Below are 22,459 nucleotides of genomic sequence, written 5' to 3' on the forward strand. Positions count from 1 at the left end.
GGATTTTTATTTTCATTTCAATCACTGAATTTAGTAAAACGACCACTGGTAAGCTGCCTTTCTTTTTATCATTGTGTTGTTTTTTGTTTTACTGACTTAATACTGGCTCAAACTAACTGACTTCCAATGCACACCTGGAAAGTGGAGCTATTTTTTCCAGTCTCTGTGAGCTGTTTTTGCTAAATACAGACTCACACTCCAATTCCCTCAAATTTCTTCTCTGAAACTAGTCATCTATATATTTGCTCCAAAAATATATGGCATATGAAACAGAAGGCGTTGCCTTCATGTCAGCTGCACTCAAGGCATGAAAGTTTCTGAGACCATTGTGGCCAGAAATTCTCTGTTGGTTTCCAAATATACAAGTACAATATACTGGGGAAAAAAAAAAACCAAAAACCAAACCAACCACCCAAACACAAAAAACCCCCACCAAACCAAAACCAAACAACCAAAACCAACAAAGAAAGAAAGCAGCTTCAAGTTTAGTATGTTCCATACATGCAAGTTGATCTAATGGAATAGTAATAGAGCTGGGTCTTGGTCAGGAAACCACTACTAACTCAGATTCTTGCCTACACTTAATAAATACATTTTACCATTTGATTGCATGAGATTATTGTTGCATCATTTGTCTTGGTCATAATATTAGATAAAACCATATCTGATATTTAAATGATCTTTCTCTGCCTCCCAAGAAGGGGTGTGCTTTGTCATCCATAAATTTTGAGGTTTCATTAGCATTAATTTCTACAGCTTCCAAGAGAAAAAAAAAAGTCTCTTTGCTAAGTTTTGTCAAATTCTTCTTGAAAGAAAAGGATGGAAAATACTTCTGAAGTTGGTTGCTTATCCTGAAGCTGGGACACTGCTACCAACGTGCAGACCACAGCTGCAATAAGACAGCACTGTAACTTTTGTGAGGCAATGCCTGGTCAAGATAAGAACTTGGCTGAGAATAACATAGCACAACTTTACTGAGAATATCTAAGGGTGCTAAAGGTGCAGCCACACAGAGTGTTACAGAGCACAGAAGAGATTCTGAAGCTTAATGCATCCATATTTCTTGCTGGGGATTTTCAGATAAGCAGATGCAGAGCTCTCAGTTCTGAGAAGTGCCAGCCTTGCTGTGCACGAGCAATATACATAGGCATGCACAGTAAATCCTGGGCTTGCAGGTCACATTCAGGAATGCAATGCACAGCAACTGGGGGATCAATTCAAGAGGTCTAATGTTTTCTAAAAATAATGGGTGTTTTACCTGCATGCTGAATGGAACTCTGGCTGTGGTTGTCAGTACAACTCATGAAAATGCACAAAAGCATTTATTTTGGAATGTACACTGAATTTATAGGACATCATTTAAAAGAATATTAAGGAAAAATAAGCATACATGTTTTATACTTAACTGGTTCTGTTTCAGCTATGTATAGGTACAGATGGGTCATTCAAATGATGTGTCACTTCATGTTAGACAATAAAGGGGGTTTGACCTTGATTCAGTAGATGAATACCAAGAAAAAAAAAATTAATATGGTCGTATCAGCATGAACAAGTTTGATCTTTCTGCTACAAGGCAGAAGACCTTTCATCTGTGAGAGAGGAGTAAATAGAAAACAGAAAGGAAAATTACACCATTGTTGGAAAAATCAATACGAGTGTGGGGTTGTACTGGACTGTGTTCAGCTTAATCCTTGCCCCAAATAAGACTAAAAGGTGTTGGGCCTGAAACATCTCTATCACAGATCTGTTATTTTTTCTGTGCAAATAGCAGAGCTACGTACTGAGACCCTGCCTTGGTTCAATGCACAATAAAGACTAAAGTACTACAGAAATTTTGTTTCCATTCTCCCAGATGGCTACACCATTTCCCCTCTAAAAGTGTTTCCTGAATGCTTTTCTAAATGTTGGTAGGATGTACGAGTTTTCCAGAAAATTTTTGAAGCCACAACCATAAGGTTTCATGTCAGCAGATCTTTAAGAAGATTCATTTCAATCCTGTTCAGTGTTTTGGCACATGTGCTGCATCAGGGCCATATATAACTTGGGCAGTTGTGGAGATCAGATTATGTTTTTGGGACCCTACATCCATTCTTGCCACACTCATATCCCACATCAAGTGCCACACTTTTGCTGGTTCTCCCATGCCAATACCCATAGGCTGCAGCTGCAGAACAGCTGGGCTGCCTGTGCTGGGCTACAAGCTGAAGAAAGTGCTGGAAGTATACATGTATTTAGGCATTTCTCATGACTCAGACAGCTCTTTCCTAAGACCTGTGAAGGAAAGGACATTAAGCTCCATGTTATCATAGATACTGGCTGAATTACACTGTACTGTATACTGAGAAGAGAGTATCCTGAAATATCCAGAAACAATACAACTTATCCACAAGGTTCTTATCTAGAGATGTATATCCAACCTCTTCACATCTGTGGGATATTTTGAGTAACCATTTGTTCCAAGTGATCTCTTTTTTTGATCTTAAACATGCAAAATATTTTTGAACAAAGAAGTTGTGAATTAATTTCTTTCAGCTATTTCAGCAAAATGTAAAATGGAACAATTTTTTTACCAGATTTGCAGCTTGTTCTGAAACACTGGATACCACATTAGCCATGCTATTTCTCATTCACTCCTTGTTCTGTGCTTTACACGATCAGATGGAAATTCCTAGTCTAGGTCTGACCTTTACCTTGAAAAAATCAAAGCAAATACAAAGGTGAAAGAGCTACCTTTGTTGTTTACATTTCATTAGATTACAGAACTGTTGTTTATTACAAAGAACTCTCATGGAGGAAACTTTGACTGATGCAGAACTAGTCAAGCTGCCCAACACACCCACTGGACGTGGTCAGAAGAAAAAAAAATTGCAGCACCTTAAACTGCATGTTACTCTTAATGATTCTACCAGGTTTTTAGAGCCAATACAGAGAGGTTGCTCTGAGGTATAATGAAGCTAAAGCAAAAAAGCTTAGCCATAGAATCAGTAGACTGCATGCATAAACCCAAGTTTATTTTTCACTCACTCCATTTCAAGTCCTGTCTTAGAATTACAGACTCATTCTGGTTGGAAGGGACCTCGGGAGGCTGCATGGTCCAGCCTACTGCTCAAAGCTGGCTGCAGACCGAATCCGACTAGATTGTCCAGACATGTCATGAAAAACGCCAAGGACAGAGATTCTGCAGACTTCTTTGATGACCTCTTTCAATATGCAATCATGCTCATAGTATCTTTTTCCTAATATCTTAATTTTAGTAGAAGACATTAAAGAATTGAGAGCTTCATCTCCAGATTCTGTCTTGCTTACTTGCTAGTCACCACAAAAAGTGAATGCAACTCCTACTGAACTTTTCACTATTTCAGAAGAAATACTTACTGCAAGAAAGCATACAGAGATTGCAAGCTGTTCCAACAACAGTAAAATGCTGAAGTAAATGTCAATAAAACTGAGAACTGGATAACTGTGCTACAAGTTCATGACTCCTAATAAAAATATCACTTGATCCAATGACATCTTTGCTCTTTTTTGAGATCTGATAAGCTGAATTTTGAGTGGGTCACATGGGAAGCTTAATAAGAACACTCAAGTAATCTCAGAATTTTCTCTGACAGTTCAGGAAAACATATTTGCAAAGATTTCCAGTAAAGATGTAGCATTCTCTTTCTTGAAGACAAAATGAAAATGAAAACTCATGGCTGCTTCTAGAATTTAGCATTGCACCTTGTAAAACCTGCTAAAAAGAGTAACAGAAAAAAAACCACCATCAAATAAAACTATAAAACACCCTAGAAAGACTGAAGAGAAACTTACAGAAAGAAAAGTCTGTGTGGGCTTGAGGATTGAAGGGCCAGGTGTAAGAAGTGTCTTCTTATTAGAACATACTCCTATGGTTTTAAACTTAGTTCCTACACAATACTGGGAAAACTCCAAAACATATTACCTAAGAATAAACTTCAAGTACTGTTGCAAGAGAATCATTGCTGCTTGTCTAGCTGCTGCTTTGAATCTGTGGTTCTTTTTCCTGACTGTGATCATCTTTACAGAAGAACTTGGTATATACAAAAATACAAAAGCTCTTCAAGAGCTCAGAGTTTTAGCCATATACTCTGCTGACTTGAAGCACAAAATAGCATGTAAATGTAAGCTTGTTATGGTGTGTAACTTCACATTTACCACAGACTAAGTATATGCTTTTTTCCTCCAGGACAAATCTGGAATAACTACAATGACTTAAACACTCTGCAGTAACAAGAAGCTATAAAAATCCTACTATTCTGCTTATAATATAACTACTTACATATGTTTTCAAAATTAATTTTCCATCAGTATTTCAAGCATTTGCTTAAAAAAATATTTGGTAAATATTTCTAAAAGTACTTCACATGTTACAATAATTGCACAAAGCAAATTCAAAGGTATCTTTATCTTTGTCAGAGTAAAACTTACTGTAAAAAATGCAAAGAGGCTCTGGCTTCTGAATTTCCAGCCAGTTTTGCTCTTGATATCTTTGTCTTTGCAATAGTGAAAAATCACCAGCCTTTTTACAAGCCCAATCTTACTAGATTTCTGTCAGGCTTGGAATTCCAAAACTAAACTTTAATGGAAAGCATTTCTATTTTTTTTTCCTTTGCAATATAGAAAGACTGAATAAATTAAACCCTTCACTGAGAAGAGTGGCCTTGATACCACAAGAGGTCACCCTAGGAATAAAATCAGCGCCCTGCATGCACAAGAACGGTGAAATTTTACAAAATAAACCCCCTGTTGCTTGACATTTCAAGTACAAATACATAGGAGAACATAACACAGAGAAACTCTGTGCATATCTAACTGATGATTTTCTAAAAGAAATCTTAGCCTTATTCTGAGGCCATTTCTGAGGCCATTGCAAACTGACTACACCGCTTTTTCTTTTTTTCTCCTTAAAAGTAGCATACTTTGCAAACTCCAAATATGTGAAACCACCTACATTGTTTTAGGGGAAGCATCTTTGGATGCCTAGCAGCACTGGGGACATATTTTTATCTCTTGTAAAAAAAAAGAAAATAATCTTAAAATTCTAGACTTCAAGCAGAATATTTCTCTAAAGTGCTTTATTTAGCCTATACATAAGATATCATTTTTCAGCATGAGGAATGATGGTCTTAAAACAGGCCACTTATTATTCTCCATAGACTGTTGGATTTGTGTGGGAAGACACAGACTGTCACTTTTCTTAGCTTCTATCATTTTGTGATTGAAAACATTTGTGTCCCTTCATTTCATGGCATTAGTACAGCTCAAGGCTCTCCTGCTTCATATGAACAAAGTTAAATGTCATCTCAGTTACCAGAGGTAAAGCAGTGAAAGAAACTGAGCTCATTTTATTGAAATATGGATTGATTTAAATAAGAGATTAACTCTGATGCAAACCATCAGTTTGGAAGTGCTATGTGTTTTCCATTCACACAGATCACAGCAGATGAGTTCAAGACAGTTATTAATCATTAGCCTAATTAATGTTATATATGTCTGTAAGATGAGGCTACAGTTGCAGAGAAAACGACCATACTCTTCCTAAACACACCTTATATCCACACACCACCATGGTGGCCCAGCTTTACTAGTGGCATGGACTATACTGGAAGTGTTCAAGGTCAGGTTGGATGGGGCTTTGAGCAACCTGATTTACTGAAAAATGGCACTGCCCATGGCAGGAGGGTTGGAGTAGATGGTCTTTAGAGGTCCTTTCCAACACAAATCATTCTGTGATTCTATGATATCTCACTCCATACAAGTGGGAGCAGCAATTCCAAATCCTGCTTCTTCAGATATGCAGAAATGCACCAGACAACATATTTGCATCTCATCAGGTATGGGGTATATGGTAGTGGCTGTTTCTTGGAGCTCCACAAACTAGTGCATTGGAGGAATAGTTTCTCTTAAATTCTGTCATGATGCTGGCTGGCTTATTCCTGCAGTTGTACCCTGATACATTATACAGCACAGTCTGTCCCTGCTTGATTTTGGTACTGGTTACACTGTTCTTTCACTTCCAAGCCAGGAAAGGTGAGGACGCAGAATGAAAGACTATAAAGAAGTACAAAACAGGACAAGAATAAGAGCATAAACTGATTCTGATATCTTTAGAACAGAGAGGTAACTTTGAAAACGTAGGAAAAGATGACATACACAAAGCTGTAGAGGTAACAAAGGTAAACAGAAAACTCCTTGCTTTTGCTCAGAACAAATACGTGTTACAAAACCAAATATAAACAACACATGACAAAATCCTTGCTCTCAGGAATTTGCCACACTAAATCAAGTGCTGGTTTGCATTTTCAGGGATTCAAATAGATCTGTTATTTCTGACCCACCTAGTAATTTATTTTTTATGAAGAATGGGCTTTTTCAAAGGACAATTGCTCAGAAAAGAACTTGGGAACAGCTCTTTGAATAACAGCAGAAATATAAAATTTTATTTCTAAAATTCAAAGTAAAAACTCTGGGAAAACTTTTTTTTTTTTTTTTAATATAAAATGTGTCCAAAACTGGGCCTTAATGCTGAAATCCATAAAAAAAAAAAAAGGCAGAGTCCTTACAAAGCCCTGCATTTGCCATCTTTACTCATGCTAGGTTGGACTTTTTTTTTTTTCCTATTTCCTTTTCTTTTTAAATAGCTCTACAGAGACAATGGAGTTGGACAGAAACAGAGAGATTAATGTGGTCTGGAAGCAGAAAGGTTTTGCCATCTCTTGAGGTTTTCAGAGAATCCCAAAAGAACTGATAGATTGTTACTAGTCCAGATTTCAAAACTTACATAAAAAGAGAAGGGAGTCTCATGGAGAACAAGATGAATACGAAAAATATTTAAAAAGGAAAGCTGCAAAACTGCGTTTCAACTAAACGGATAAAGTAACTGCAGTTAGTGATACTGAAGGACATGCTGTCCCAAAGAGATGCATGCTGAACCACTGGCCATAGATTCTACCATTCATCTCATTTTAGAAAACACATTTCAGATGGCACATAATGAATGAGCCTTCTGTGTATGAAGCTTTGGCAGGATCTGTTTGAAGCTGGCAACAGCCTGGGGAACTTGTAGATTTACTGAACATTTCTGCTGATATGGAGAGATCAGTCAAGAGTATGTTCAGGGGTCCTCCCTAACTTCCAGATCTGAACCTACAGAGGCCTCTACTCCAGATGTAGTTGAACAGGCAGAACTGTGCAAGTGTCAGCATAGCTGCTTCTGTTACAGAAAGTTATAGTACAAAACATGCCTTTGCTAGCATGACTGCAACCCCATCCAAGTATCTTCCCATTACAAGATGACAGTGGAATTCCTATTTGATCAGGCAGGTTCAGCTAACGATTCAGTCTTTGCCCAGTGCTGGTGAATGTTATATTAGCCTGATTAGATGTTTGCAATCATGTTCTATCAATGCAAAACTGGAATAAGGTAATGAAGAACCAAATCCTCTATTTTACAGAAATGACAGTTTAAAGCATCTTAAGATAATGCTTCATTAGAATTATATAAACCAGGTATTTTTCTTCTACAACATTGTAAACCCCAGGGAAAGCTTTTCTTCCCACTTTTTCTTCCATCTTTTCCACATAGAAGCATGCTGTGACACTGCAACCTTGCAATTTTATACAAAGTATTTAATATTTCTGGTTGTGTGCTGAAAAATAAGGAGCACTCCCTTGCCACCAATGAAGCCTCCCATCTATTTGTGTCCTTTGTTAACTCCCAGCATCTGGTGTTTTAAAAGAGATAGCTAAGAACAATGGGATAAGTAGTGGAGTTTTCCTTCAATAAGAAATCCACATCTTAAGCACAGCCAGGAGGGAAACAGATTTACACTGTTTAAAATCCAAATAGAATAGCTTCTTAAAGAGTTTTAAACATAAAATGCTTTAAGTTAAGGAAAAAAAAAAGGCAGCTGGAAGATGTTAACTTAGCTTCTAATTGAAACAATGGTGCGTTTTATTTCATGTTCGGATTTCAACAGACTCTTAATTAGACTTTTTACCATGCAGTTTTCATTTAAAAATATCTTGATGACATTCTGGTCATCAAGAAGATCCTGGGAGACTTGACACCTGTTACTCCTTGGAAGAACATTCATCCAAAAAGGCAGGGAGTCAAATAATACTCCCCAATTCATAGAATAAATGTTAAGTCAAAATATCCAGAGTGTAAAGAATAACTAAAGGGGAAAAAAAAACCTCTGGAAAATACTTTGTGTGGTCCAGACTTAGTGATGATAAGCAGATAGCAATGCTCAAAACAAAAGGCAAAAAACACATGGGTTGCCTGCTATGCTGTGGAAAACTAACAGAATATTTACAATGTGAATATATAGCTGGTAAAGTCTCTACTATGTAATTTCCTAAGGACATGAAAAAATGTTTACATATTCTCTGAAAAGCTGTTTAGTTATTGAAAACAGCATTTGCAACACAATTTTCCATATAGTAAGAAATTAGCATACAAGACCAAATGCTTTCATGTGGATTGAAACATGCAGTCAGAATACATCACTTCATTGTTTGAAACACTGAATAAGGAATTTTCATAAATGGCATTGCTATGACTCATCTTGCTATAACTTCTTGAAGTAAAATTAGTAAGTAGACAGGATTGAAATGAGTGAATTAAAGAAAGAATACCATCTTATACTGAAGTTACAACCTTTAGATGGAACTTCAGACACTAGAATAGAACAGATCAGAACAGAGCAGTTGGAAGGGACCTGCAACAATCATGCAACTGCCTGACAGGTGAACAAAAGTTAAAGCATCTTACTAAGGGCATTGTCCAATGTTAGGCATGGGACATTGATCACCTCTCTAGGAAACCTGTTCTAGTGTTTGACTGTCTTCTTGGCAAAGACATTTCCTAATATCAAGTCTGAACCTTCAACAATGCAGCTTGGAACCATTCCCATGTGTCCTGTCACTGGACACCAGGGAGAAGAGATCAGCACACCCTTCACTTCTCCTCATACTGATCAAAATAAACTGAGTTTGTCTCCTGGGCTCTATTGACATGGACAGAATTAATTTTCAGTGCTGATTTTAAAAGTAAAAATAAAAAAGGATAAAAGTGTAAAGCAAGAACATCATCAACAGAGCTTGAGATGCATTGCTAAATTATAAAGAGAGAGGGGACAACACTTTGGTACTCTGCAGTAACTTATTTTTGTAACCTTTGGGAGAAAAGAAAGCTCCCAAATCTTCTCTCTCTTCTTAAAGACAAATATTGTTTGTTTTGTTATGTATACTTAGAAATAAAACCATTAATTGCAATCTTGTCTGAGTTAGCTCCATCTTTTATGTGAAGAAGGTCCATTTTGGGATTCTTTAACAGATCAAAGTGAAAGGGGCTTAAACTGTTATTGCTCCAGCATTTTTCTGTCACATTTTAGCTGAAGTTTACTGTCCCAAAAGTGGAATTCTCATATGAACACTCCTAGGAGGTTTCAGTACAAAGTCAGTGGAGTCAGCTTAAACTATCTTAAAACAAATTTGGATGACTTTACACTTATGTGAACAACTTACTTAGACACTTTTAGCTTCACAGCTGTGTCAACAGAAACTGCAAGAAATAACTTCTCAGCTTCTATAACTAGATGCAGAAAAAAATCACCTGTATATGCCTTCAGTGCTTGGAGTGAGGAAAAATAAAAAAAGATGTGACAGAGATTGTGGTCACATGGCTAGAAGCTCTGTCTCAGGACAAATTAACATCTGTTAATGGAAATTCAAATTAATCAGAAAGTGAACAAAAATATATAAAAAAATGTAAAAATGGGGAGAGCTTAGACATCTCTCTTCTTGTTTTGGTGATTGTGAAAAGAAAGCCAATACCAAATCTCCAAACCTATAAGACTTTTGCACTATTTTTCTCACCACAAATATAATAAGGTGCCTTTTGATGCAAATCTCTGGCAAAATTCACAGAGTCCATGTTCTTTATCGTATGGACTATTGTAGAAATATCGTGTCAAAAAACATCACAGAAAATACAACCTGCCTCACAAGGAGATTGAGCCCTGGGAGAGAGCTTGGTGCCCCTGTTGTACCTGCAATGTTTTACTCTTACCTAGAGCTGCCCTCTGAATGCGCCTCTGAGTTATCTCTCCTTTCAGATGGTCTGTAAAAGACACAAAATGTGAATAGTTAGAATTCAAAACGCCACAAATCAAGGAAGTAATTGCTTATTTCCTACCACTTGCTGATCTTGAAGGTCCCTTCCAACCTAAAGGATTCTATGATTCTATGATTTGAAAACCCCTGTGCTGCTGGACAGTTCTAAGGGAATTTTTTGACATCCATAGGACAAGTAGTTTTCTGAGGTTTCTCCCACTTCTGCAAGTAAACAAACAGGCATGATCTGGTTTTACATATTTAAAGATTTAACTTTGTCCAGTAAAAAAGACTGAAAATGAAGCTATTGAATGTCAAGCACTTTCACAGGATAATGATCTGCTGCTGTATTATACAAAAGAAGTCCAAGTGAGGCTAGAAGACATACAAAATTCCAAGTATTTGTTCATACAGACTTATTGGTGCTAGTGGTGGAATTCAGATATTAGGTCATCCAGTCTACATTTTTACCAGTGAAGAATTGGTTCCCTACAGTTATTTTTTTCCTGTCCACCCAGCTCAGTTTTAAATACCCCATGTGCTAGAGCTTCTGCAAGTTCTATTACTCAACAGAACTCACTGTGTAGATGTCAATGATCTTCAATAGAAATTTTTCTTTAATTCCATTATCTCATTATTCCTCGTTAGGCTCCCATGCCCCACATAATTCACCTTTACCCTTCTATTAATTTCCTCCTTGATCTATGACACTGTTCCAGTTCATCAATTATTTCAAGCCATAATTAGATTACCACATGGGAAGCCATTATTCATAGATGTTAATGGAACCAATAAAGGAAAAACATAACCCTAAATGTGCAATTTCAGCAGTATATGTGTTCTGAGGGAGGGGAGGATTGTGCCTTTCAAGTTTTCAAATTAAAACAACTACTAATCAGGGACTTGTTCATAATCTTTACTGTACATCTGGATATCAGTGAAAGAAAAAAAAATCCATGCTAGATTCACTTCCTCCCCACCCCAAACCTATTTTATATATTAGTATGCATTCTGAATTAAAAATATCCTGTTGCTTACCAGTGAAGACTTACAGAATAAGCTAATCAGAGCAAATTAAGTCATTAAAAGATGTTAAATGTTTAACTGGAGAATGTCAAAACCTATTTAAATTCACAGATAATGAGAATTAGATTGTTCTAGAGACACTGTAGAAACATGAAAAATTAAACTCATTTGGGAATTATAAGGATAATTCTTAAGTATTTAGTAGAATTGCAGAAAAGGTACTGTATGCAACACATTGCAATATAACAGCCAAATTATGTTGTTTTGAATATTTTTAGACAACAAAGCAAAACAAAACCCCCTACCTACTCCTTGTCTATAAACTAGAAATTGCAGGTTCTTATATTCATTCAAATTTTTATTCTTTTCAGTTATCTCTATTTAAACCAATTAATTCTTCTGTACTTAAAGTTATCTGTAAAATTAAGAAAAGCCTTCAGCTACTGAAAAAGAAGTGTAGTGTAAAAATATTCAAGTGGCAACAGGGTCAACTGAAAAAAGGAAACAAGCCAAACAAGTCAATGAAAGTAAGATTGAACAGAGAACAGCTTGCAGTCAATACAAATATGTGGAAAGAGAAGAATATGGGGACTGTTTTTTAAACAATTATAGCTAAGAGGATTGACTGATTTCAATTAGCTAGAATTTACTGTCAGTACAGGAGGGACAGAGAGCACCGAGGCTGCAGAAGCCCTAGTTCTATTGCAAGCTTTGTGAGGCCAGCTCCCAACGTGGAACTGTTGCAAATGCTCCTCCATCCCTTCATCCTAGCCTTTGCACAACTTCTGTTCCATCCATGACATGGACCATGATGTTGTTAGAAACCTCATTCTTCCTCTATTTGGTGCCTTTAGGAAAGAATGAGAATTTGGAACCAGGCCACCTGTAATCAGAGAGGAACCAAAGAAAATTTCTACTTTGGCTAGAAAAATAAAAATTGAGTCTTACCATTCTTACACCAAGAGAGTTTTCTTTTTCTTTTATAAATACAAATAGAAAGCTGACATGCAATTCACATAACCCAAACTGCCTTTTCAGGGCAGCAAAGACTGAACTTCATTTTGCAAAAAACTTCCTGAGGAGAAACTGTAATTGCATTATTGGAAAAGTAGCCCAAAAAGGAATTCTGGTTCAGAGGACATGATGGTATCATGAGGCACCTGACTATAATTCCATACTGAGACTTAGCCAGAAATGATTTAATCTTTCAATTTCTTTTAATACAATTTGAAATTTGACAGTTTATTTAGATTTCCTGTGGGGGAAAAAAAATGCTTTTCATGTAGAAACACTTATTTTTGACAAAATCTTAATGTTTTCTGTGTATGTTTTTGATTAAAGTAATCCCGTTCTGTTTTCAAATACTTCTGGGGGAGAATGAAAGTTTCTGACCTGCTCTACTTTTCTGCCTCTGAGAATATAATCACCCCAGTGCAAGGCTTCAAGTTCATAAGTGACAGAAGTAGGGGATGAGTCCAGTACTGTTCCTGCACAGACCTTCCCATATAAACAAGTAGAAGATTTCAGTCTTTAGTACTGCCAGTTCTCCAATCTTCATAAACACAAATATTTACCCAAAGAAATATGAAGAATCACATTCTCATATAAAAAATAAAGAACAACCCAAGCGTGTTTTGTGATTCCAACAGTGTAAAGTTGTGGACAAGGTAGTGCTTAAATGTGGTTTGCAAAAATTGAATTTAAGACTTGGAGAACATCTCTCAACATATGGCTAATTATGTTTTCTGAAGTTTCACCAAACAAGAAGCTAAAAATAGGCCTGCAGCTGATACCAAGTAATTTTTTCCAGTGGAGTCATTCTTCATTTGCAGATAACAGTCCCAATAAAATGTTGAATGCTACAACTCCACATGTTTTGGCAAAAAAAGTAGTTTTGGGGAATTTAAGAATTCACTCAGCATGCAGCCAGCTGTCATTAAGGCTGTGATAAATCTGTTGGTTTTGGCCTGTGTTTCTGGACACACGTACCAACCTGAGGTATAGAAAAGAGATGAACTGGTAACACAGAACTTCAGCTTTGTGACAGGAGACAAAAATAAAGAGGGAAACAGAGAAGACAGAATGGAATAGAGAAGTCTAATTAAGACTGATGTAAAGCAAAGGAATGTATCCTAGACGCTGACTAAATATGTCAGGATCCATAACTTGAATAGTATGGCTGTCCTTTAACTTCTTGTCTTTGCGTTCTTTCAGACTTTTTCAAGGAGCTGAAATTATCTTCCAATTTATTATAGACAATGAATGCTTTGACAATAGTGCAATATGCTTCAGGGCAATACAAAAGTGAGAATGTTACAATTAAAAATCTATTGATTTTTAAAAGTGTTTTGGTTTTGTTTGAGTCCATGTTAGTTTCTAAAGCTATTCTTATGTTTTATCAGACCTTCAGTAGAATACTGTTAGAAGGTTTCAAAGACTGCTAAACTAAAGGATAAAAATGCTGGACAAGCTAAGAGTACACAGACAACATTAACTCGGTCTCTTTGAGACTATTTGTTGTTAATGACGTAGGGTCTCTTCTGACTTAATAATTGACAGGCCGGAACCTTTATCAAAGATCTGTTATTTCTTGTTACTTTTTAATACTTTCCTATTATTTTCTAATGTCTATGTTCTGCTTAAGCAGTCTTTCCATCCAGGGGATCATGAAACCTTCACACCTCAGCTAGAATGCTCTCTCTCTTTCTTTCTCCATTTTTAAATAATATTTGATGTTACAAAAAACACCTAGAAAAACACCTTCTTATGCATCCAGGGAACCTCTGATTCCTGGAACTCGTCTTCCAGGGCATTTTGGGTCCCTAATCATGTTATATGATTTAAGTGTTAGATCTATCTTTTTTGTTTTTTCTGCTTTTCACAGCACTCCATTAGCGAGTAGGCTGGGGGTGCACAAGAAATTGGGATGGGACACAGCTGGGACAGCTGACCCCAAATGACCAAAGGAACATGCTCTACCATATAATGTCATGTTTAGCAAAAAAAGCTGTGGGGAACAAAAAGGAAGGGGGGACTTTTGGACTCATGGTGTTTGTCTTCCCAAGTAACCATTACGCATGACGGATCCCTGCTTTCCTGGACATGGCTGAACACCTGCCTGCTGATGAGAAGTGGTGAATAAATTCCTTGCTTCATAGCACATGCAGCTTTTACTTTATGTAGTAAACTGTCTTTGTATCAACTTATCAGTCCTATCACTTCCACTCTTCCAATTCTTTTCCCCATCCCACCAGGGGCACGTGAATGAGTAGCAGTGTCAGGCTTAGTTGCCAGCTGGGGCTGAACCATGACAGGAAACATGTGGGGTTGCTGTCTGTAATGCAGTGCCCTGACATATGCAGCCGGACCCAGCTATCACCCAATATGAAGACCTACTCAAGATTTTGAATCTGTTAAATTTGATTCATAAAGTTGCATGCATCCACTTCATCATTCTGCTGAATGAGCACAAATTAAAGCTGTATACTCCACAAATAATCACTAAGATAGCCTTTCAGAGACAGAGGAGGGTAATCACAGAACTGCCATGAGCCTTGTAGAGATATACTTTTAGCTGAGCTTGGGGTCAGAGTTGTAACAACTTACAAAGGATTTCTGAAAGTAGGAGACATTGAACCCAAATGGAGATAATTGAATGGAATTCTCAAATGGAGAATTTTCAAACAGGTATAGTTAATAGAAATCTTACCAGATGTGTTAGATACTTTTGAAAATCTCTTGCTGAAACTGTATAAGTAGAGAATAAAAAGTATCTGACATGAAGAGTCATGGAATAAAAAAAGACTCTGTTCTTACTCAAAATGTACAACACTAAGAGCAGATAAACTGTTCAGCCTTCCTTTACCCACAGTAATATTTGGCCAAAATCTACTCTTCTTTGCAACATTTGTCCTTTTCTGATGGCAAAAAGATGTCAACTGGCTCTATTAGGACAATGTGCAAAGGCAAAGGAGTCTGTCCTAGTAACCTGGGTCAGCATGATTTCTGATGCAAAGCCGTTATTTTGGATACGTGGCTGGTCAAATCCCCACATACTCTGACAAGTTCTGACTTTCAGAAAGCCCTTGGAGGCATCACACACACATTTTTCAAGGTATGAAATACAGCCCTCATCTGCATGAAAAAATATATTCACGACAATACTTGAGGTAATGTATTGTAAAGTATAACCTGTTGCTGCAGAAAATTCTGCCTTTTCAGATGCTCACTGAAGGAACATCTGCAGCAGTTTAAGATTTTACTGGCTCCCTTTCCCTTTCCTCCTCTCCTCTCCTGGTTTTCTATCAAAGGTTACTGGCCACACAGCAGAATAGTTAAGAGCAAATGTCTGCTTGAGTTCTGACTACTCCAGCACAGTTTGGCATCTCAGCATGAGCCTACCAGCAGTTTAAACTGGTATCAGTCAACTGGAATGTCTGAAACACCAGTAAACACTATTTTTTGTCAGCTGTGCTGGGAAGAAAGTATTGGAGACCATAACTGACAGCAAAGATATGGGGCAGACCACTGGGAACCCATCAGAGACCCCAGGAAAGACAGCAGATTCTGAATTGGAAGCACAATCCTGACTTCTGTACCAAACCCATCGCTGTAAACCTCAGCCTAATCTCAGCACATGAATGAACACACTTGGAAATAAACAATTTCCCCAACATACTCTCACTCTTTGAAGTTCAATATCACAGATTCAAATGCATAAATTTTACCATGATGCTTCACGTTTTGAGATTACTATTTAAAATACCTGACTGGGGCATGTTCCCTTTCTTGTCATACTAAGCTGAGACAGTAACAGTTTTTATCGACACATTTAATACCTTCAATCATGATCAAATTTACAGACAGAAAGCTTATGAGACAGCAGTCTGTCATTCATTGCTGTCTGACATCACTGATCATTCCTTGAGCTACTCAATACAGATTCCTCTCAACTCTGTCCCTATTTCTATGCACTTATTTCTAACCTCCATATTAGGTCTCCTCTCCATTTTCTACATGTTCTTGTTAGTTCTGACCAGATTACATCATGTTCTTTTTTTTGTTTGGTTTATTTTTGTGTGTGTGTGTGGGGGGGGTTTCTTTTGTTTTGTTTTTTTTCCTCACAAGATGATTACTTACAATTTTGATTGATCAGCATTCCTGTAACCGTTCATTGTTTGGCCTGCATTTCCACAGAATCTTTCCCTTTATCCCACATTTTTTTTCTATTAGCCTTTCATACCTTCTGGCTGTTGAAGGGAAAAATGCTTTGATAAGGCTATACAGCAAAACCGCAGAGAAACAGGATTTATTTTTCTGATGACAGCATTCTGGAACTCTCTCTTCCTCTAAATATAGACTGTCATTGGCTGGATAAGCCTTAATTGTTGAGGTGTTCCCCAAGGTCCTATTCATCTAAATGAGGGAAATCCTATCAGGTACCACAGCTCCCATTCACCCAAAGCACAGGATTCCTTTCTGTAGAGAGCAGAGCGTGGGAAGTGGCTAGTGTACATAAATTCCTAACAGTCCACGTACACAGTACTGGGATATTTGGGATAATCAACAGAAAGCACCAACAGCTCTGGGCTGCAGTTCAACATCTCCTTACAAATGGAACTTTGAACCTGGATGCTTTCTGGATTTCGAAACAAATGCTTAGAGCTTTATCATCCCAAAGTTAGCTGTCACCAGCCATCAGAGCCAAACTGTCACCAGCCTGCTGGTTGGGTTTTTGTTTGTTTGTTTGTTTCTTAAAGTCAAACCCAATGCTGCCCAGGGAGTTTTAGCCCAGCACAGATGTCTAGCAGCAAGCACACTCCAAAAGACTTCAGCAGAAGGACACATCATTCCTGGTTTCTCAATGGGTAGGAGATAGGCAGCTCAGTCAATACAGCAGTGCTTCTGTACGCACTACCAAAAGCAGTTTGTTGTATTTCAGGACTTAAGGTGAATAGGTTGTGGGCTTTTTTTTCTAGATAGCTCTCCTGAAGTTAGATGCCTAAATTTCATTTAGGCTATAACTTAGATGCCAGAATACTATTTTAGGTATTGTCTGAAGTTAACAAATATTCTGTACATCTATTTTATTTCATATGCTGGAAAAGAGACAGAAATGATGTACATCTGGAAACTGTTGTTTATCACATCTATTTGTTCATGAATTAAATACTAAGCTGGACCAAAAAGCACGGCTGAAGAGCATTGCCATATGGATAAGGAATCATAATCTGTGAATTTAGTGCTCTGGATGCTCATATGACTAAATGCAGCTTATCTCTTGGTTATTTCTGATAAACTGATGTGAAGAGAAAGAATAAGGAAAATAAAGCCAGAGGAACAACTTTGTATACAGCTCTTGTCTCTTCTTTTTTTTTCTAATATCCAAATTAAAGAAGTTTAAAAAATAAATAAAGGCTCTAAAAACACAAACAGGCAGACAAAGACAAATAAGTTTACCCCGAACAAGTTTTTGGTGGTAATTCTTTGGCCTCAGTTAACATTTTAAATGGAAAGCAAACATAGACAAGCATAAGATGGACATTGTTGTTTTCTGTTGCAATACTGCTTTCATGGTTTTCTAACTTCTGTGCACCAATTTGATGTCCAGTTTCATTTTGTGCTATCATTTCTGGTCAGGTTTGCCCAACAGAAAATGAAACACAGAGTTACAGGCTTCACTATAAGCTTTAGTTTCAGTACCTTTTAAAATTTTACTGCCTCACCCCAAAAATTTGCCCTAGAATTGAGCTCGTATTGCTGTGTGACTTCTAGTCAGATGAGACATACTTTGACTGATGTTAGGAATCTGATAGTATGACACAAAAGCAAAAAGAAAATAATTCTGAAAAAATTTATGGTGCTGTAGCTGCTTAGGTATGCTACCATGATTTGAGGGCATGTCAAGGTTTCCACGTGATGGAAAAAAGGTCAGAGTGAGAATGTGCATGCAATATATAAATATGTCAAGCCTTTGAGAAATGGCTTTTTGAGTGTTACACACATTAGCACTGGGATTAGCATCCCAGTGAAATCTGAAATATCATCCTGTAAAGATACAGTACATATTTACCTTTGTGGCTAAGCAGAAGTGTGCTTCTTGAATTGCTAAGCAACTTACAATGCAACCCGATTCCACATAACTGGTGTAACGATGTCATCATCTCTGAACAGACATCTTCACCCAGCCCTAACTAAAGTGCATGAGAACATCTTCATATTAGCCCTATTCTCTGTTGATTGCACTCCTCCTGCAACTTACTACCATCTATGGTGACATCACTAGTCCTACCTGAATTAGGAACTAGCAGGCCTATACTGTAAGCCTGCATGAATGCTGTCCAGATGTGTAAATGAACCACAAGATCCTACGAAAAACAAATATCTATTTCTGTGCTCATGAAGGGATATTTTTCTTTGACAGTGCTACTCTGAGTCTGAAAATTTGATCCTGAAAATTTGATTCCTCTCTTATAAAATCTCAGGCCATCCAGAAAAAGGCATGATCAAGGAAGACTTTTTTATACAAAAGACTGCAGGATTTCTTAAAAATCCTATAATATAGCATTAACAATCATCTAGCATCTTTTCTTTAAAAGAACAAAATTAACGGACAGACTTATTAGCCTAATGAAACAGCAAATGCAGTGTAGCAATCCAGCAATGACTACCTATTTTCAGTCTGTAGACAGCCTACAAGTAGAAAATCTGTCCCTGAGAGGTACTTTTCCAAGTTTATAGTCATGGCAGTGCATAGCTTGATTAAATCCAATGAGCTTTGCCCATTTGCTTTTAGTTATTCTAGTGAAAACATTAAGTAAAGTGTTTACTTGGTTTCTTCCTGAGCATAACTTTTTCCCCTGAAAATACTTCTGTTCCTGAAGAACAGAACATCATTTGTAATAATTAGAAAATGAAAATGTTTCCTACATGTGTAGATTCCAACACAGATCCAAAGAAAACATGAACATCTTAGGCCTGGAGTGACTGTTACATTAATAAGGTTTCTCTGTTTAAAGAATAGCACATCAGGGGAGCATAATAGAACTGTTCAAATGTATTCATTCAGCTTGGTATTTTCTGAATAAGTCATTTGACAGATCATGTTTTCTCATTCTAAGGACCCATTCAGCCTATGTACTGTCACCCAGGGGCATTGCCTATTGTTTGAAAGTAAAACCAAACATATGTAAGCTGAAACAATGTACAATATTTAGCATTGGCATAAACATATGCATTACCCTTTGAAGCCAAAAGACTTGTACTTTCCAAAATAAGTTTCCTGAGTGCTGCTGCAAAGATGATTTTATATTACCGAAGATGGTATCCTCTTCTTATAGGGAGGAGCAGAAAAAGGAGAAGGGCTGACAGAAAGCTGCCAGGGCTGCCTGGTTCTCTTCTCAGTCTCATCAATAATAGAGCAGGGAAGAAAAATCCTATGCCAGCTAAGGACCAACAGAGACTTACTCATGACATCTTTCCTTCTGTCTTCTCTGACAATTGCCTAAGTGTGACCCTGGGCTGAAGCAGTACCAGAACAGACAGGTCTGTTACAGCTGCCACCAATCCAGATGTGAGGTGAGACCAGAGTCAGATCTAGAATGCTTATATTGCCTACAGCAGCTATTGCAAAGACAGAGTGTCCCTCCTGATTTCAGAAAGTTTATATTCTTGTGTAGTTTTCCTCCTTGTTGTCTGGGGAATCACATTCAGCTAAAATGTTATTTTATTATTCATTGTTTAATCTGAGGGTGTTAAGAATTACACTAAGCAAACGTAACCATGTTACTCCAGCACGTGAGCCCGGCTCACATTGCAGTGACTTCTGAGATTCTAAGCAAAAGATCTCATGCAAAGCAGAAATATGATTTGTTGACTACAAAACAGTTAATCGATTACTCTGATTCAATATGAATACTATGAAGAAACAACAAAAATTAACATGACCCTGCCACTGAACTGCTAGTGAAAAAAATTAAAAATATTCCTGCCACACTCTGCTTTGTATTACAAGCCAAGTGGCTGCTCCTGGAACAAGAAAATAGATTGTGGAAACTTTCATCACAGCCCTGAGTCTAGTCAAGATGGTAGCAACCAGCTGCCATTCTTTAGCTCTCTGCCAGGCCTTTGTGAAATGCACACAAGATCTGCTCCGCGTTACAGCATCTTGAGAGAGATGTTATGAAAGATGCTGTGAGATACCACAGCATTTTTATAGTGTGCTCTACAGCTCCCTGGCTAAACTGAGCCACAGAAATCGTGCCTGAAGTGAGTCTGGCATTGGTAGAAAAAGAACCTTAACACAATCTGTGTGACTGTAAGTTATATTTCATCACAGAAAGAAGGAAATAAGTTAAAATGGAAGGGGCTGTAATCAAACAGAAGAATAAGATGGAGCGCCCTGCAAAGCAAAGTAAATCACATTTCTAACAAAGAACAAACTGCAGATGGTGACAAGGTGGTTAATAAAATAAAATCTGCAGAAATGCAGCTGTTTTTCTGTGTTTTCAGTTCCACGCTTCCAAAAATCAAAATGTAACATTTAAAAAATAGATTCCAAAACTGCATTCATAATGGCACGATGATTAGGTATTTATCCAAAACAAACAGAAATAGGGGCTATGTTTTTTCAGCATTAGGTTGCAAAACTTTTAGGCCAAGAAATTAAGGAGAAGGAATCTGAAGACTCTGTCAGCCATGCTGAATGGCTTCAGCTTTAACAGCTACTGCTATTTTTGGTGGACATAACATGCCTCATTTATTACAAAATTGCTTTGAAACTGACCTGGAGATCAGAAACAGACTGAGGCTTCTAGGCACTGGGCCACATTGAACAACATCCCAGCTGGGAAATTACATCTGGGGGACTGTTTGTCCCCATGGCCTCTTTTCTCTTCTGTTTTTCTCACAGATGGCTGCAGGTTTTGCAGAGCTGATGGGCTTTGTTATATTAGTCATAAGTGACATCCCTCAGGAGTAAACAGCATAGTTACCCAGGACTAAACATAGTAGAAATCCTACTTGTGTTCCTTTTACTGACACAAGTGCTGTGTCCTGAGACCAAGATTGACTCTCTGTTAAGTAGCAGAGGACATCTGCAACATGGAGGCAGCTCTCCAGGAGAAGCAGGAATCAGTGGAGACTAAGTGTATTGAGGCTTTATTTTTATATATATCCCCATGCTGAGACAGAAGTGGTGAAGCAGCAGGCAGTCAATCTTTTTTTTTTTCCTCAGAGAGCTTCCAGTCTACACTGATGCGTACTTGCCAGATCTCCTGCTTCTCCTGGTAAACTACTGTTTCACCTTGTTCTACATCACTGATTTGGCTGCTCATCTGGAATTTCTCAGGTACTGAGCAGTCCAGCTAGGCTAGCAGCTGCCAGGCAGCCAGAAATCCTGGGCACATAAATCACTGCACATGCTGAGCAAAAGTGAGCAGGCTTTGTAGAAGTCACCTGGGTGCACACCATACATCTTGACACCTACAGAATGCAGGGGGTGGGCACTGCACGTGCTGCACAAGTGCCCCGTTGCACATACTCCCCATATCCTAAGCGTGTTAGATTCACTGCATTGCTCAGATTTCTGTCTCTGAAGAAAATCCAGGCTCCTCAGTTTTTTAATGCCAAGCATTGATGCAGATGTTAATGCTTGGTTCTTGGGGAGCTTTCCACATTAAGAACAGACTCTGATCAAAGAATAAGATAAAAAGCTAACAGTAAACTTTCTTGCTGTTCTTGCAAGTTGCCTCTTACAACACACAACTCAGTGTAATGTTTTAGGGCAGTATAAAACACTTCCACAGGGTGAAAAACTTGCCTGTGAAATAAGAAAATGCACTTGAAAGACCACATCATACTTGCGTTATCATTCCTGAAGACCAGGAATGAGAAAACATTTAAAGATAACAACCTTTTAAATAGAGGACAGTCATAAAGTAACTGGCTGAGTGCACAACAATGGATTGCTCTCAACATCAGAAGCCTGAGCAGGTTCAGTGGTATAAAGATTGGTGAAATGTGAATGCAGTTCAAGGAGGCAGCTTTGGAGACCTCAAAGTTGGACTATATTGCAAAATATTTCACAGTATGTGTGATATTATTTGTTTGAAACAGTTACTGCTGTATCTAATGTTTGTTGCCCTTTATTAACTAAAATAACAAAAAAGCCAAATATGGAAATCTTTTCAGAATTTTCTTTTCAATCCTTACACAAGTAGAACTCAAACTGACCTCAGCTAGAGGTTTTTTTTTTAGTGAGGAATTCAAGATTTCAAGTTCCATGAAGTTTAAAGGT

The 22,459-nt window shown here is 37.6% G+C and overlaps 1 protein-coding gene across 1 annotated transcript in view; it reads right to left on the bottom strand.

Moving 5' to 3' along the window:
* Positions 1 to 22,459, bottom strand: part of LOC103781180 (kinesin-like protein KIF6) — a 56,044-nt gene that overhangs the window by 19,984 nt on the left and 13,601 nt on the right. Inside the window, exon 4 of the mRNA XM_008948883.1 lies at positions 10,088 to 10,144. Coding sequence (XP_008947131.1) covers positions 10,088 to 10,144 — 57 coding nt within the window. The remainder of the gene's footprint in view (positions 1 to 10,087; positions 10,145 to 22,459) is intronic.

Source organism: Merops nubicus, unplaced genomic scaffold, assembly GCF_000691845.1.
Source record: "Merops nubicus isolate BGI_N331 unplaced genomic scaffold, ASM69184v1 scaffold1311, whole genome shotgun sequence".
NCBI lineage: Eukaryota > Metazoa > Chordata > Aves > Coraciiformes > Meropidae > Merops > Merops nubicus.